Here is an 18,035-nt window from a genome sequence, read left to right as displayed (position 1 = left end):
TTATGCATACATTCCGTCGTGAATCATCAAACGTCTTCTTCTTTTTTACTGTTGACCAACACAAACCAGAACCATGAAGTGTTTTTTTTATTTGTACAATTATAAGTAATGAATCATATAGTTATATTTTTCTTGAAACATTCAAAAAGAGTACCATTTTACGAAATTAATTAACTGGCAACGATCACGAACAATGCTGAGCTTGAAAGACGTTAATAGCTTTTTGGGTTCACCACTTTCAAACTTAAAGTGAATTTTATTTGTCCTGGAAATGTGTGCACCCTTTTTGGTGAAACTTAATCCTCTATATGATTTAAAAAAATATAACAGACTTATGCCAATCGAGCATTCCTTTGAGAGAACTCAAGATCAGATCAGAAGAAGCCTAAGACCAAAGTCTAGAGCTTTCTTAAACGTCTCCTAGGCTTGCTGGGCCTTTATAAACACAAAGAACATCTTGTATTTCTTTTATAAAAAAAATTAACAGTAATGCGAAACTGACAAATTTATAATACACGTGAAGGTGGAACACGATGTAGATTCCAATGTTTTGCTAGTGTTTTTAATTTCATTTGTATTACCTGCAAGAAACAAAAGTTCAAGCATTCTCTGTGGAATTCGGTGTCATCGTCGAACTATCCCAGATCTCTAAGGTCCTGTCTACACGTATCCGGATTCGTTTGTATCCGCAAACATTTTGCTTCGGATTTGTACGATTACAAATTGGATAAAAGTGCCTTGTGTCTATGGCGACAAGAGAAGATAAGTTCGTTACGTTTGTTGAGTGATGATAGTTGTGGTTGGTAGGTGATGAAGAATTTTTCTTTCAGGCATAGGTTGCACCTTTTGTTGGCGCTGTTGTACGGTTTGCTGTGAGTAATGATGCTCCATGAGATGTCCGTGAGCGATGTTGTCGTCTTTTAGTGTCCATATGTGTTTACTGAGTTCGGTGGAGTTTCTTAGTTTTTTGTGGCGAAAAGAGGCAGTGTAGTTCCTGTGTCGAGTCTTAAATTCGTTTTCTGTAAGTCCAATGTAGGTCTCAGTCGTGTTAGTGTCCAAACGTTTAACAGTTGCTTGATAGATGACAGATTTATTGCAGGCAGTTTCCGTTAAGTGGGCAGTTTTCTTTCTGTCGGCAGTTGCATGTTTTAGTTTGTGTATTTTTGTAATTGATGATGTCATTAGTACTGTCGAGTTCTCTCAATATGAGTTTGTTATGGTTATTGATAATATATTCCATATTGTTGATGCAGCTGTTACTTAATTTAATTGTGTTGCGGTTAAATAGTTTTCTGAGTTTGTGGTCTATGGGAAAGTGCTTGTCGATTAGTGACAGGAATTTGTAGCTAATGTTTGTGCTGACGTTCTTGCTGTATGGTGGGTTGTACCAGAGTATGTTATTTCTAAGTCTGTTTTTCCGTTTGGTAGTAGCGTACGGTCATATTTCAGTGCATGGATTGTATTGTAGAATCACTACAGTGCTCAAACCTAAAAAGGTGAGCTTTGCATATCGCAAACACGGTGAACGTCTCCATATGAGACTTTCTTTCATTTTTTATGTATATGTATACAAAAAAATGAAAGTTTCACCGGATTGTTTAAAAGTTATTTTATTGAGCTTTCGACTCGTTGCTTCGAGCCTACTGAGTAAATTACTACTTACACGTGCTTTTAGCTTGTAGACGCTAATAGCGTCTAATTAGATTAGCTGGTGGATTAATGTGATTGGATGGGGTGAAATGCGTTGCCATGAGTTTTGGTGTATTGTTAATATGATCGGTGTTAATATTATTAGAGTGTAATGTTTTAGTTTTGGTGTTGTTTGCAGTTTTTTTGTCCTTTTTCTTTAGTTGTGAGTATATGATGGGTATGTCGATATGTCTGATGAAGGCTCGAAGCAACGAGTCGAAAACTAAATAAAAATCATTTTATATAATCTGAAAATCTTTTATTTTTATACATTAAATATATATATAAATATATGTTATTTACCGGCGTATATGTCCTTACGGAAAAAAAAAATCACTAGGTTTGAAAAGCGGCGCAAAGCGAAAGACCCATGCAGGGACGCTTTTGAGACCGAATGATTTTTCAAGTATAGACCAGCCTAAACGGTAAATAACGAATTTAATTTTTTATTTATATTATGAAGAAATCTGCGTTGCAAAATGGCCTATGGCCCGATGCAACTTGATGTTGAGGCAAAAATTGGATGGTTTTCTACAAACTTTGCTTCGTGTGGAAAGTGAAATTCTCTCTTGCTATGATAACTTTCATCAAAATACACTTTGCTTGATCCTTAAACAATTTAAATCAATTTTTAAAACTTATATTTTACTTTGCAAACAAAAACATTGCAAAAACTATTATTTTGGGATTGATAGATCCCAATAGATGTATCGTTCAAAGCTGACTGCACAAGCTGGCAATGAAATTGCAGGAAATTAAGAATATCGCTTTGGACCGATAAATAAAAAAATAAATTTCAATAAGTTCGTTTCAGCTGAGCTCATTTCCATGGTTCAGAATAAAGCTGTCATAATTAAGTTGGCTCTACAGCAAGTACCAGGGTTAAATCCAAGGCACAATAATACACATAAACAGTGGCGTAGCTAGCGAAAAACATTTGGTTGGGCTCACGAGGCCCCACTATGGTTGTAAGCATGGCTGAAAACCGTAGGTCTTCCAGGTCTTGTAATCACCCATGTGCGATTTTGCCTTCTCATGCTTCTTACAATCGGATAGGAAATTCTTCATGTTTTTGAATCCCGTCTGCGTCCATGAAGATGACGATCCAGGGCAAAACAAAAGACAAGGCCAACAGAGCAATGCATTCTTTTCTGAGCTACCACAAAGCCAAAATTTCTTGGAGTACCAACTTTCCTGAAAGCTTCTATTGCCTGTAGTCGCTTGTAAATTTGGAATTGGCCGCTGCTTTACGAGTATAATTTGCTCGCCTGATTGTCGAACAGAAAATGGTTTCTTTTGTAGGTCACTTATTATCTCGATTTCATTAGCCGAAGACATTGTAATGTAAGTTATCACGATTTCCGAACGTATATTTCGAAAGCTCAAAATTCAAGTCACGCTTTTGAAAATGAGCCCGACTAGATGTTGTTAAACGTTTGAGTGTGTTCACAGCTACTCTCAACCAATCATATTACAGATATTCCCACTATAGATTTTACTACTTGGTCGGGCTGAATTTTCACAGCCCGACTAGATGTTGCGAAACAGCGCATTTGAGTTTGCTCGGTTGCTGTCAACCAATCAGATTGCAGATAATCCCACTATAGATTTTACTACTTGGTCGGGCTGAATTTTCAGAGCCCGACTAAACTGCGTAATGCCTGGCACTAGAATGCACTAGTCATTGTTGCTAAGTAACGTTTAAAAATATGATAATTTTGCTAATAACGACGCAATTTGACAAATATTACACTAATAGACTGTGGACTATTCCCCAAAGAATCGCAGAATTTAAAATTTTCGCAAATCCAATTTTAAAGAAAACAAAGTTTTCATTTTTGAGAAAATATTTGGTCGGGCTGGGCCCGACCAGCCAGACCGCTAGCTACGCCACTGTACATAAATACATGAACCTGCAATTATGTGTGATTCAATAGTACTAATAAATGCGTCATATGTGTCGGCATATCAGTGGCGTCATAGGGGTCGGGATGAGTGGATGCACAGGTGGTGTGGTAACTGGTGGAATAACAAAAAGCAAAGCTGTTCAACGGCGGTTAACAGGAAGCGAAGCAAGAAAATGAGAAAGAGACGAATGACTCTTTCAAGCCACCGTAAGATAACACAATGTTTAATAGCTCATACAAAGATATCGTTGAACAATCTACCAGTACAGCGTATAAAATTTCAACAATAGTATTTCATATAAGCAACCTGCGTAAGAGCAATACGTTTCAAATAGATGAACATCACTCTATTTGTAAACATCTATATTCTCTGACGCAAGCTTTCATATAAAGACATTTGCATAACATCCTTTTGTAAAGCACAACCATCGCCATCTAGAAAACTTCTAAAATATGTAATGTCGTATTAACAAAATAAAAATTAGCCACTATCAAACACGAATGTTCAACTTTTTTATTTTCGCTATTGATTACGTATTTTTTCAACAAAGGGTGAATGAATTATTCAAAACATTTTCAATTTACAGGTGGAACAAAAACTGTGTTTATATAAGGGCACTACTTAGTAAAACGGCAGAATTTGCATCAATCAATTGGAAAGAAAGAGACGACAGAGACCACTTATCAAGAAGACATTGCATATATGCTTGAAATGTACAAAGGTAATATCATTTACACAAACATTTTTTTCGTCGCACAAAATTGTGCTATTGTGTATAAAGTTCACTGATTTAGATAAAATATTTTTCAGAAATTTTCTCATAAACGACTATCAAACCACACGCAAATGCATTAATCTTGTTCGTCGTATTACATTATTAGCTGTATTTTTACTTGTTGTTTTATTTTTAACAATATAATTTTCAATACCGGCGTGGTGTAAGTTAAAATTTCTCTCGTTTGTTAAAGCTATAACTTATTGAGGAGTCTTTAGTTTAAAATTTTTACAAATAGGTTGTATAAAAAAAAATACTAAACACTGTGTGTATAAAAAGTAACTACTAAACAGTTAGAAAAACCTCCCCAAAATCGATCGGTTGGCAAGATCGTCAAAAATCTTTTCCTAAGTGATTAATATTATTTTGACATAAAAACAAAATTTCTCATGCTTACTTGCTATAACTGTTCTTATTGATAAAATAATAATGAAGTGGGTTGTCTTACTTATGATGCTTTTTAATGTAAAAAGCAGGTGGTTTTATCCATTTTGCTCTGTGACACGCATATCTGCTACACTGCCAAGTAAAGAGTTAATGTCAAACAAGTCGCTTGCACCTAAACCTTTTTTAGTTAGCAAACCTCACCAAAGTAATTCAACACATGTTTTTCTCGCAAGGGTGGTGAAGTGCCGCACTCGGGCTATGTCAAAATACATTAATACATAAATATTTTTATTTTAATTTATATTAAAGATAGTTGCGATATTTTAGTCTTGATTCTTCTTTAAAAATTTTTAACCAACAACGTTGTTAAAAATGTATTTCATATTTAAAATGAGATCTTATAACAAAGGCCAGTTTTGATTTTTTCGAAAGAACGTAATCGCGTTATTTGTAACATTTTGCGGCTTTCAAATGTATTTTCGTCGTCCTTCATTAACGCAAACTTTTAAAAACATTTTTCAAAGTAAGAATTCTTTGAAATTTTAAATGATTTTGTCGGAATGACAGACTTTTAAAAACCTCATATTTTGCTAATTTTAATTGGAGATTGTTTTACCGTCTAGAAGCGAACTAAATTCGATTTTTTTTTATTGCATATAACCTTTGCATAGTCTTACTACTTTTCTCAAAACTTTTTAGAGCTGCCCAATTTTTATTTTGCTTTTCATGCGTTTTACATTAAAAGTACTGGGAAGAATACACTTTTGGTTATTCTGTATTGTTTCAACGCCCTTATATCTCACATCCAGCTTGGAATTTTACTGCTTTTTTATTTTGATTATTTTTATAATTTCAAGTCAAAAACTTTTTTAAATTGTACCTTTTTTTCATATTTTTTGCAAGACCTATCAAAGAGCCTGTCCTTAAACTTTTTATCTCTTCTTCTGGTGTTAGTTTTCTTTTTCGAATGTGTCCTATTTTAATAGACTACAAACTGGACTTTCAATTAAAGGACTTTTTAACTATATGCAAATACAAAATAAAATATTTTCTCAAAATTGTATATTTTTTGCTGACAAGACTATGAATAACAACACTTATGAGACTTAATGGATGAAATGAAGCAAAACCTTATATGATTTATTAATTTAAAGGCATCATAATAAACAAATGATTCAGGTATTCATAAACGGAGACTCACAAGAGAAAAAGACGAATAAAAACTATGCACTTTAATTAGACTAACTGCACATACAAATTTTTTAAAAAATTAAAGAACATAAAACTGTGCACGTGCATTACACCATGCGCATTGTAAAACACATAGAAGCAGCTCTCTTAAGAGGGCAAATTTTGATGGCTGATATGAAAAAATCATCGTTTTGAATTTTCTATTGTTTTTATGAATAGAACTTCCCATGTTTTCTAAGATTTGGAGAATTTCCGAAGCTTTTTTAAATAGTGGAACGCATGCTCATCATACGACCTTTAATAGCGAAAGACGTGCATGCGGGAAACGGTTTTGTATTAGAAAACAGTTGCCCAACATGAAATTCTAATTACAAGAAATTATAGTTTATAGACAGTAACGTTTCATCTTTACACAAGAGAAAGTGCATGTTTTCTCAACTAAAATTACATCTGCACACACTTGTAGCTTAATCGGACTTCGTCCACCAACAAAGACCGTCAACAAGAACACGAACAAATATAAGCAAAAAACGAAAAAATTGAAACAATACCAACGCATTCATGCGAGAAAACTCTTTCATGTCTGCACTAACACTTGTACCCCATCATTGCTAGACCCCAACGCAATAAGTATATAACTTTTCAAACAGACTAATAGCAAGAAAATAAAAAAGAATTCGATCAAATGGTTTAAACTTTGCAATTCCACCAACGAAATTCAGCCTGTGCGGTTTTCTAACACATTGTTTTGGTAATTTAATCAAGAAAAAATGAACACATCGTCTTCCTTCTTTTCGATTTTTTATTTTACTTTCTCCATCCTCTGCCAACCATCAAAACCATCTCTCAATATTCGCAATGAACTTGTTTCCTCTTATCGACGTGGGTTCATAACACTCCTATGTCATTTGTAATTATACGCTTTAATTAACATGCTAACTTCCGTCGTCTTGTATAAATATTTAAAAACTTTTAGTAACTATTCATCATTAAATCATCTAAAGAGTGAGTAATTACGAAACAGGTTTGTCGGGATGAAACTGTAGTTTTTGAAAGTTTTTTAAATGTACTATATATGTCTGAAGAACTCTCAAAGCACCAAGTCGAAACTTAATAGATTGTTTATGAAATCGCTAGAAACGTTTACTTTTTCAACATAAATGCATGGATTACCAATCTTCACATGAAATTTCACAATAAAATTTCATATATGAAATGCTACGTGAAAACTTATGTGAAATTAAAACACTCCATGTATGAAATCATTTCATATATGATATATTTCACATGTGAAATTAGTTAATATGTGAAATTAAAAACCTTCATATATGAAATGAATTCATATGTGAATTGTTTACATATCAAATGAGTTCATATGTAAAATTACTTCATATATTATTTGTTTCACATATTTCACATATGAACAAATTTCATTTATGAATTCATTTCACAAGAAAATACATTTCATATAACAAATTGTTAATGAGTGAAACTCTATATATACTTGTAGTCTTTGTGATAATTTAGCCCCCAAGCCATTTACGTGTTAAAGAGCAATATGTTCATACAATAAATGCCAATATCTACAAAACAGTAAATAATACAACTGTACGAATAAGTATATACACAAATACAAGGAAAAATATGCACAATAAGCCATACAGTTATATAACCAAAACTACACTTACAAAAACTGCTTCTAGCGTCTTTGTATTGTATTTCAAAAAAAGATTTAATCAAAATCGCGATTAAAGTTAACTAAGACAGGTTATATCAAAGATGTAAAGTCAAAATTTCTAAAAAGATTTTTTTTAAATAAGATGTAGCATTTATAATTTTTGGTGTGTGGCATATAAGATATATTTTTAAAGGAAAGGAAAACAATTTTGAATTTTGATAGCTTGAATCGCTTTCATGATTCATAATTAAAGTTCACTAAGTTCAGTTTTTTGTATCTTCAACAATGAATAATTTATTCCAATGCCATCATCAGAGAATATCCATATATTAGTCCTAACACGGATTTATGCACTTGACAAACTGTGACTTGAACGAGATTTGAACTCGCGCCTTCTGGGTTCTAGTGGACCGCTCTACTTGTTAAGCTAACAAGACCACAGGGTTGGAGACGAGTCAAATCTCTTTTAAACTGTGTATGGACGAGAGATTCTCGCCCCTATAACAGTTTACTGGATGGACCGTGTTTCCACTTTATTTCAAAGCCATCATCAGAGAATTCCAAAATATATTAATCCTAACACGGTATATATGCACATGAAAAACATGTGATTTGGACAAGATTTATTCCCTTTGCATCTTTCTCAGTTCTCAGTAAAAGGAGTTTCGCATACCCTATTAATAAAATTCATGTTATTAAATAGGCACATAATTTTAAAACAGCTGGAGTAAACATTGAGTTACAAAAAACACAGATTGACATCAATATTTACTGTTTTGAGCACATTTTTAATATAATTTTTATGATGCTGACTGTTGAAACCACCAAGGTACTGTGTAAATCATTTGCAAATGAATGAAAGTAAGTATTCTATATTCATAACATCATTTTCAATATAAGAATCTTCAAATCAGAAGAAAAAGTTCAAAATGTTTTTTATGCAAACATATAGGACCTGATATCTATTGACAAGTGGACATGAATGACAAACATATTTATACATACTTGAGTACTTACTCCAGTTTTTTCTTGATATCATCAAGTTAGTCTTAGCTTTGGCAGCTTCCACCTTATTATCTGTTGCTATGTTAAGTTTATCTAGAGATATTGATGTTAGACTTGGAGTTGTACCTGGGTTTGGGGAGGTTATCGTGTTTAAAGCATAAGGCAAGTTTTACCAAAGTCAATGTTTTTAGGGCAACATTTTGAATCTGAGGCCAAGGACTACATTGATTGCCATCGATAAAATTGCAAAAAACTGGTAAAAAAACAGGACATGTGTTGTGTATTGAGAATTTAAGCAGCGATTATTTAAAGTAGATTAAAATACCTAAAATACCTATCTCTAAATGGGCTTTTCAACGGCCATCTGTAGCTTTCTTTGTAGCTTGTGTAATGTGTTATCCCTTTGACCCTTTCTCCATGGAAGAATGCACTTTTTATTCAAATTTTTATTTGAAAAACCTGAATCACAGAATAATCTACAAGCCTTCGTCCCTCATGTGATTAAATGGTCCTCTGGCTCCAGGTGTTGAGTTTCTTAATAAATCTTAAGATGCCTCGTGCCGTAGATTTGTACGGGTTCAAATATCTAGGACTATTTTGTAATTTGATTGGATTTGTAAGTAACAAAAGATTGAAAACGTTAAAAAACAAATAAAAATTTCAATTATTGGAAACATACGTCTTTTTTAAGATAGAAGCTGATGAGCAGAGAAAAGATTGTTTAACAATGTAAACATCGTTGTGGACATATGCCGCACACGAAAATGTCTAATACAACAAAATGGCCTCAGGTGTTGCGAGAATATGATTATTCCAATCACACTCTAGACTGTGTTTCTCCCATTTTACTCTAGTAGTTTATAAATTAATTCGTAGTGTCCACATCTAGTAGCCGAATTATTACATGTGATTTTAAACATTTCTGATAAAAATAAAAAATACTGCGAAGAGAAGTTTTTATAACGTTTTTTTACATAGAAGTAATATATCTATTGTATGAAATAAAACATTTACGCATTTTTAGTTCTTTTAGAAAGAAATCTACAACAAATGGTTTGTTTCATTCTCCTCATCAATTTTTTGTGTCTCCCTGATACTATCTTTACAGAAGGAAATGTAAAACTTAATGCTAGACATGGGTCTCTTCCATCAAAGCTCATTTTAAGAAACATCACTACTTCAAAAGTAAACGAATGTCTAAAGCATTGTTTAGAAGACTGTTCATGTTTATCCTTTCAAATTTGTGAGATGGGGTGCCAACTTCTTTCCTCCACAATAACTGCTGAAATAATTAACCAAGATGAGAAACGTGAATGTCAACATTTTACGATGAGCCTGTCAATTCAAAAGGTAATTATATTCTTTTAATAAAAAGTTTCAGCCCATTCGCCTTATTGCTGTTACTAAGTATTTGTGAAACAGTACATAAAATTATATAGCTTATGTGTAAACACTGACACACAAATCAGAAGTCCAATCACTCCTTAAATTGAAAGATATCAGAAAAAAATTAAATTACTTAATTCTTGCCTTATTGAGTGATCTTCCATCTTTAGTATGACACCAAGCATGTTTGAAAAAGCTGAATTTCATGATACATAAAATCTCGCTTTTATTGTGAGGCCAATGCAATAACCATTTTCAGGTTTCTATATCAATACCAACCAAATATTTAAAGATCCAAACACTAAACTGGATATTACAGGAATTTGAAGGAAAACTTTTCATGTACATTTCAATGGTTTAAATTTTTGTATTATGTTAAATATTATTTAGAGGAGTGGTTTATTTTTTGTGTGCTTGTATATGTAATGGTTTCGAGTGAAATTTGGAGAAAAAGTACACAAATGAATATTTCAAAGACTATCAAAATTGCATGGGTCCGGAAATGAATGTTTCCTTTGTTTGCAAATCCTCATTTTCGTTTCAAAAGTAATGATTAAATGGCAGGCTATGTCAGTCAAAAGTTTTATGCATTTAAAGCCATGTCTTTTCTTGCAATGTGAACACACAGTCAATAGGCATGAGTGAAAAGGTTAAAAAGAACTGCCACGCACTCCAAAACTCCAAAGACTTAATACATTCCTTGTTGTCTTTGTTTGGAAAATAAACATTTTATATGACATTTGTATACGTACAATTCTTTGATAATTATATTTTTTGTGGAAGACGTAGTTAACTATGACTATAAGGCCCTTTGCTACAGTTGCTTGTTTTCGTGTGACTCAAAATGGATAAGAAACAAAACCTTTTTTTTCCAAAGTAAGAATATTACGCGCAAGATACTAACCAACTTCATATATTATAAAAAAGCACATTAAAAACTTATTAAAAATATTTTTGGAAATACATTTTTAACAATAACAATCATAATTTGTGCTAAGCAGTGAAAGTATAAATCAAAATAAAAACATATAATTTAGTACGAAATATACATGAGATCTTGTTTCAAAAGGTTATACCCGTCATATGTTTCATGAATTTATGTTTGAGCCAAAGAAAGATACGTGAATTTTAAAGGGAATTTTAATTTTAGATGATAGTATTTAAAATAATCAAGTGGAAGCTTGTTTTTATGTCGATCTGTTGTTATAGGGCTGTGAAGACTACAAGCCAAATCAATTTCTTTAAAATAGACTTAAAAAATCATTTGAGCCTATTTATAAGCAAAATTTATTTTCTTCTTTTGACAAATTTATTAGGGTTTGCTAAAGTGAAAGGAGTTCTACTTTCTTTTTGATTTTCAATGGAAAGGAAATAATGATTTTTTATATCAGAAAATATGTTCAACAATGTTTTCATGGCAATGTGTGATGCTTAATATATGCAATGGGTGATGCTTAATATATACTTTAGTGTTAAGGTAAAGATATTGCAGCTTCTTTTTATTCACGATGAGCAAGGACAAAATTACTATGCATAAGTCACAAATGCAGCCAAGGCCTGTTTTGAACGTCAAACTTTACATGGGCCATACGCATTTAAAATAAAATATAGTGAGGTATTTTGTCTCTTTTCCATTTATCTTTTGTGTGTTCTGCTTAAGTTAAGTTTAACGTTTTAAATAGGCCTGAAATTAAATATTAATCTAACTGATCAAGCTACATTTTTCATTACTCTAAGTAATAAAATTTCAGTCATTTACAAATCATTTTCGTTAAAGTAAGGGTTAAAAAGAGTAACCTATATTTGCATTAATATCACATGCAAGGATTTCTTATTTTTGTAGGATACTTCAAACTACTCGACAGAAAATTGTTCGGTGAAAATAGATTGTTGTTATACATCAAATTACTGCAGTAACAACGGAAAATGTCAACAATTAACATATTTAACCAGTGAAGTACGCGCCTTGTGCAAATGTAAAGAAGGATTTGTAGGTAAACGTTGTGAAAAGAAGGCAAAGTCTTGTCAAAATTTTCATGGTCGTTCAAATGGCTGGTATCAAATAATTACAAATGAAAATAAAATGGTCAAAGTTTACTGTCAGTTTGACACTGCGCATGTTTGGACGTTGGTTATGTCATATAGTTTCAAATTACGGGCTCGATATAGATATCAACCATATTATAAAAACTTTTCTCGAAATGAAGCAAATGAAACATGGGAAGATTACAGACTTCCATTGTACGCAATGAAGAGTATAAAAGATGATGGAAACACGTTATGGCGTATCACGTGCTCATACGGTGATAAAGACTGGAATAAAACAGATTTGGTTGTTGCAACCCATGAAAATGCACCAATTTTGAAACAGAATAACGACAATGCCGTTTGCCTAAATGTCAGTTTTATCGATATTAAAGGCTACGAATGTAACGATTGCAGGATTCCTTTCTGGCAAAATGATAAACAAGTTTTTCATACAGACAATAGCCATGATAATAGTAAGTGCAATCTGAAGAATTTCCAATCATCAGGCTGCAGCAATAGTGATGGTAGTGGAGGAGAAGATAATTTTGGATATTATGATTGCTATAACACTACACATCGTTGTGCATCATCAGAAAGTGCCACAACACAATTATGGTTTGGTGAACGCATGAATTCGAAATGATAAGTACAGTGTATGATTCTTAAGTTAAGCAAATTAATAAAAATTAAATTGGACGTTGTTGACATAAAAATTTCAAGTAAATACATCTACTTGTTTAACAGACAGGCATTATTTAAAATATTTAGTCAATCATATTATTAGAGGTAAGAATTCTACTTTGCCAGTGTAAGTTTACTGTAGACATAATTATTTCATAAATTATAGGGATAGAAGAAAAAACGAATGTTGAAAAAATTGAAATAAAAGATTAAACATCTACTTTGCCTCTCAACTCAAACACAAAAATTTTGTCTGACCCATGAGCTTCTTCAGATAAATTGATTAATAAGCTTTGTGTTTTTTGCTTTTTTCTTTAGCGAATCGTACATGTCAAAAAGCAATAGTTTCAAAAAAATCTTTGACATCATAAGTTGGATTTTTTCAAAGAGGAAGATAACCATAGATCTTTATAATTGCACGCACAGAATCGCAAAGAATAAAGATTAAACACAAGGGTCTCTTGTGCTGAAACATTAAATGTTTTTGGCCTGGCACAGGTTATGCTGCGCACAACGGTTGACAATATCAGTGGAACATGTCGTTAGACTAGTTACTTCCTCCGAACCTTTAGATAATACGAAGTCATTTCTCAACCGAAAATATTCAAGAATTCATTGTTCAAAAATGACGTCATGTAAATTTAAAGGTTGGAAACAAGTGACAAATCCTCATTAAACGGCTGGAATAATTGCCGATGTAATTTTTGAGGGAGCATTCCATACAATAAATATTCTGTGTTTGCACCACTTTAGTAAGTCAGTATTAGAAATTAAGCTTGAATAACCCATGTTATGGTATGAGCAACCCACAGTCTCAGTTGTTCCTTTATATGATCTGCGCATGCGTGTACGACAATGGAGTGTTGAGCACGAAGACACTACGAGCTTAGAGGTGTTCTACTGAAAATCAATGATTTTTATGTTTTGAATTACAATTTATTTGATGTAGTTTATCTTTCATAAATTAAATAGAAATTCCTTGAAATTTTTTCATTTTTGTCGTGTAGAAACTCATTATTTCTTGTCTATTTACGCATGCAAATAAAAAGTACTATCAAAGAATAATTATTATACAGAAGGGGCAATGAATTGTGCACTCTATTTCATGGTCGTCATTATTCCAGCAAGATGCTTTGGGTTTTTCACTTGTCTTAGCAACTGCAATAACAACAATCCTTTATAACTTTGAACATCACCTAGCTTTTTACTGTTCATATCGAAAGCAAACTATCCAGCACTTCTTCTTTCAGACGTTTGTTGTTAAATTATATTTACGTGTTTTTATGACACTATTATAATCTGGGAGGGACTGAATGCTAAATTTTGGAAAAAAATGAATTGATACCTGATTCCAAATAATATTGAAACTTTTCTGCAGTGCCGCTACTTAACAACAATGCAATTTAACATAAATAATATGAAGAAAGTTGAGGTGCTTTGGCACATATAAGTGTTTCTTATTAACATATGAGAGTGGTTTTTGTTATCTCTCAGTGTATTCACTATAAATTTATATCACAATATGATATATTTTGCATGAGTGTAGATGTAGATCGTCCAGGTTAGAAGAGTCCTGAGAAGGACTGTTGGTATTGATGTAGACTGACGTTTCGACAACTTTAGTAGTAGTCCTCTTCAGAATCAAGTGAGGAATAAACGTCAGGTTAGTGAAATTTGTTATCTCTCTCTTACGTCATCGTATTGTGTAAACAGGAAATGTGTGAGTGTGTGGATTTCAATTGTTAATTGTTATCGTTGATTAGTCTAAAGTAATGTGTTAGTTGCTTCTTTTTTTTGTATTGTGAATGAGTCATTTGTAAGGTGGCGGTAATTGTTGTGAGCTGATCAGGGGATTTTGGTCTAAGTTGGTATACTAACTTTCTAATTAAAGCCGCTGTCTATAGTCAGTGCTGTAAGTAATACATTTTGCCGAGTCCCAGTCAATATTTTGGTTGGTCAGTCGTTGATGTGATTGGTTTTGACCTGTTTCTTTGTAGCTCGTTCGTGTTTATTAAGTCTTCTACTTATTTTCCTGCCAAAGAGATAGCGTGGCCGTCGGAGCGGCTTATTTTGTAAACTGCACTTTGTCGTTTGTTGTGTTTTTTCTTTATCCTTGATCATCCTTAGACCTTCTGTTGGTTGACCCAGAACTCTTCTCACATGCAATTCACAACAGAGGTGCTATACTTGAAAGATGTCGAGGTTTTATAGATGACGTAGTACTGCCAATTCTCAGAACCATACGATGTCAACGAATCATTGACAAAGATCACAAAAGAACTCGCCACATTAATCTCCAAGTAGACATTTAATGATTTAGTTCCGCTCAAAATGTGTCTCCAATTCAATGACAAGAGACGACATCTCTATAACATTAGGGATTTACAGACTGGAGTTCTGTTTTTAAACCTCATACCCCAAACTGTAGTTATAGACTAGCGGTTTGAAGTTTGACGTCTAAATTAAAAGAAAATTTCATTTCATGTTTACAGCAAACGTTGTCCTGGCACAAAAACTTAAAATGGCGGCAAGAACGCAAACATATTTGACATTTTTTAACATTTAACATTTTTTAACATTTGACATTTTTTCTTTTCTATTTAAGCATACTTAAAGTTAGCATGTAAAAAGCTCTTTATTTATTACTAACATTTTCATCAGAGAAGACTTAATCAAGTTTTTGATCTTATGTTGAATCATATACGGGCGAAGAAGTAGCGAAAGTGAAGATGATTTAAATTATTGCTTAGACATGGTGTTGACACCAAAACGTCGATTGTGTACCCATATCAAACTCCACGGAATAAATGAATTTCATTATGAGCAATGGTTTACGTATGCAAGCTAAAAAGCTATATATTAACGACTTTGGCAGGAAGATTAGAAGCAAGAAGAATGTTAATTTCTTCGGTATTTTCTATTTAGAGATTTCAAAAAACAGACAAAGAGCAATTTTGCATTGCCTCAACGTACAAAACATATACTACTTGATTATCGTTCAATGTCACAAAGCCCGGCTAGCTCAGTCGGTAGAGCATGAGACTCTTAATCTCAGGGTCGTGGGTTCGAGTCCCACGTTGGGCGACACTTCATTTACTTTGCCTAAATGATTAAGCAATGTTTGTAAGGTGATGTGGTTGAGTGGTCTAAGGCGCTGGTTTAAGGCACCAGTCATGTAAATCGCACAATCCTTTCAAAATGGAAGTTTTTTAATCAGCTTTACAAGACTATCCAAGAATGAGAATAGTCTTGACTGACAAAACTACGTACAAGAAACTCTCCTTGCACAAACGTAAATATCACTGGTATTGTGATACAAGTATTGCAAAACGATCAGACTTCAATTTGAAAAAGTTAATTTCATGGAAAACTATCTCTTGTAAAAACAGACTGTTAATTTTTTTCCATTTTTACTAAGTACGTATGACTTCTAAACGTATTATTAATGGTCGTTTTAAATGATAGATTGTCAAATTTTTTTGACGTTTGTTCCAACATCATCGAATAATCAAGTATTGGGTTAAATCTTTTCTTATAACTAAGCAAAAATTCATATTGCACGTTTAAAATGTAACGTAACTAAGTGACTCGTTACTTAATATTTCTTTGCAGTTTTAAAAACATTTCATTTTAGAAGCGCATCTTGCATATTTTAATGAACTTTATAAATGCAAGCAGTATTTAAAAAACAAGGATTACTCTATTAGTAAGCATTTAATAACCGAGAAGGAAGTCCTTACTGAGAAATATCACAAAGAAATACTTCTTTATAAAGCAAGCACGTAGAAAGAGAAACAAAGCTTGTTTTCTTTGTCGTCCTTGCTGTTTTGTACGGGTTGGCTTTCCCTTTTCCATTTTTTGTTTGTAAAAGCAAAATCTTTTTGAATAAAATAGCCAGAATCAATAAACTGTTTTCCTAGTTCTTTTGCTTTGACTCACATTCTTAATTAATTTTTGACTTTTTTCTTTTCGATGCTTAGTTTGCAAAGAGCGTTTATATTAGAACGTCAATTTACGCGTTTTGGATCTTGGTCTATAACGAAAAGAAATGGACAAAGAAAAACGGCAATAAGAGACCACTATTTTGATAGAAGCGACGCTAGCAATATACTAAAAAAGATTATTTCAAAAACTTTGGTTACTGATTGATTGTCTTTAAAATGCTATTTCAAATTTTGGTTTTTTTTTCACAATTTATTGCTCCCTGTCAAATGGGTAACGTGGCCGAGTGGTCTAAGGTACTGGTTTGAAGCACCAGTCATGTAAGTGGCCTGGGTTTGAATCCCATCAACAATTTCAAAAACCCTTACTCAAATGTGAAATTTTACGTGAAATAAAAATGATTACAATTCTTAATTTTTGTGCATTTGTGGCATCTTAGTTTAAGGACGTTTTACAATTGTGAAGAGCAATTACAAAAATTATTATTCTGTATCAGAAGATTTTGTCAGTTTATGTAATAAATGGTCGTTTTGAACACGGTTTTTTGCATTTTTCTACATAAGCGAGTGACAAGGAAAAGCTAGGTGGTGTTTTCGTGTTCTCTAATAAAATATCTGAAATAAACTGAAATCTTTGTAAAAATCATCTCCTTAGTTTGTGTGTCAGCAGAAAGTGGTTATACGTTTATAGGATTTACCAACTTATTAACTGGAAATGAGGGGAAATAGATTCAGCTAAAGTAATCGTTATCAGAAGTGTCCATTTTATAAAATCCAGACTAGTACGATATACTAAAACTCATTTAAGACAATTTTTAATTGTTTTATGGTGAAAAACTTAGGCGTATTCGGGCATATTACTGCAGGCAGAAAGCGTGAATTTATCAACATTTAACGTTTTGAAACAAAAATGCTCTTTATGCCTGCTGCAAATTATGATTGTATGATATAACTATGACGTATTTAGATGTCTCAGCCCTACCAAAAATTTTGCCCAAAGAAATAATTTGTTCGCTTAAAAATTCAAAATAAATGAGTTTGATTTTAAAACAATTTTAATCGATTTATAGCGGATGTTGAGAGGATAATCCAAATCATTAAATAGCGATTTTGGTTTAATTTAACTCAAAATTTACATTCAGTGAGAAATTGCGTAGCAACAATGTGTAGTTCCATGCTTTTAGCAACTTAGTCGTGCTCTCAAATTCAGCCCTACTATATCATATATTTTATAGAAAAATATTCCTCATCCAATTAGTTAATGAGCATGCTCAAACTCGCAGATTTGGAGCATCTATTCAAGCTCATTTGGTAGAGCCCGACTTGAGACTTCAACACTAAAAATCGGGAAAAAAAAGTATGCTAT

At 32.6% G+C, this 18,035-nt stretch overlaps 1 protein-coding gene and 1 non-coding gene across 3 annotated transcripts; both read left to right on the top strand.

Moving 5' to 3' along the window:
• Positions 1–3,679: 3,679 nt before the first annotated feature.
• Positions 3,680–12,948, top strand: LOC124458106. Of its 2 annotated transcripts, none has more exons than XM_047008199.1 (4): positions 3,680–3,803; positions 4,184–4,318; positions 9,667–9,983; positions 11,863–12,948. In XM_047008199.1, the coding sequence occupies exons 2-4, from the start codon at positions 4,300–4,302 to the stop codon at positions 12,688–12,690; spliced, it is 1,164 nt and encodes a 387-aa protein (XP_046864155.1). In that variant the 5' UTR covers positions 3,680–3,803; positions 4,184–4,299; the 3' UTR covers positions 12,691–12,948. The 2 variants fall into 2 exon arrangements, with proteins under 2 accessions (XP_046864155.1, XP_046864154.1); XM_047008198.1 differs by having other exon boundaries at positions 9,658–9,983.
• Positions 12,949–15,739: 2,791 nt separating this feature from the next.
• On the top strand, positions 15,740–15,812 carry Trnak-cuu. The gene has a single exon. It is a non-coding gene; the product is annotated as a tRNA-Lys (tRNA).
• Positions 15,813–18,035: the final 2,223 nt, after the last annotated feature.

Source organism: Xenia sp. Carnegie-2017, unplaced genomic scaffold (assembly GCF_021976095.1).
Source record: "Xenia sp. Carnegie-2017 unplaced genomic scaffold, XeniaSp_v1 HiC_scaffold_6, whole genome shotgun sequence".
NCBI lineage: Eukaryota > Metazoa > Cnidaria > Anthozoa > Malacalcyonacea > Xeniidae > Xenia > Xenia sp. Carnegie-2017.
Note: the sequence above shows the minus strand (reverse complement) of the source record. Positions and strands in the feature narration are given on the sequence as shown.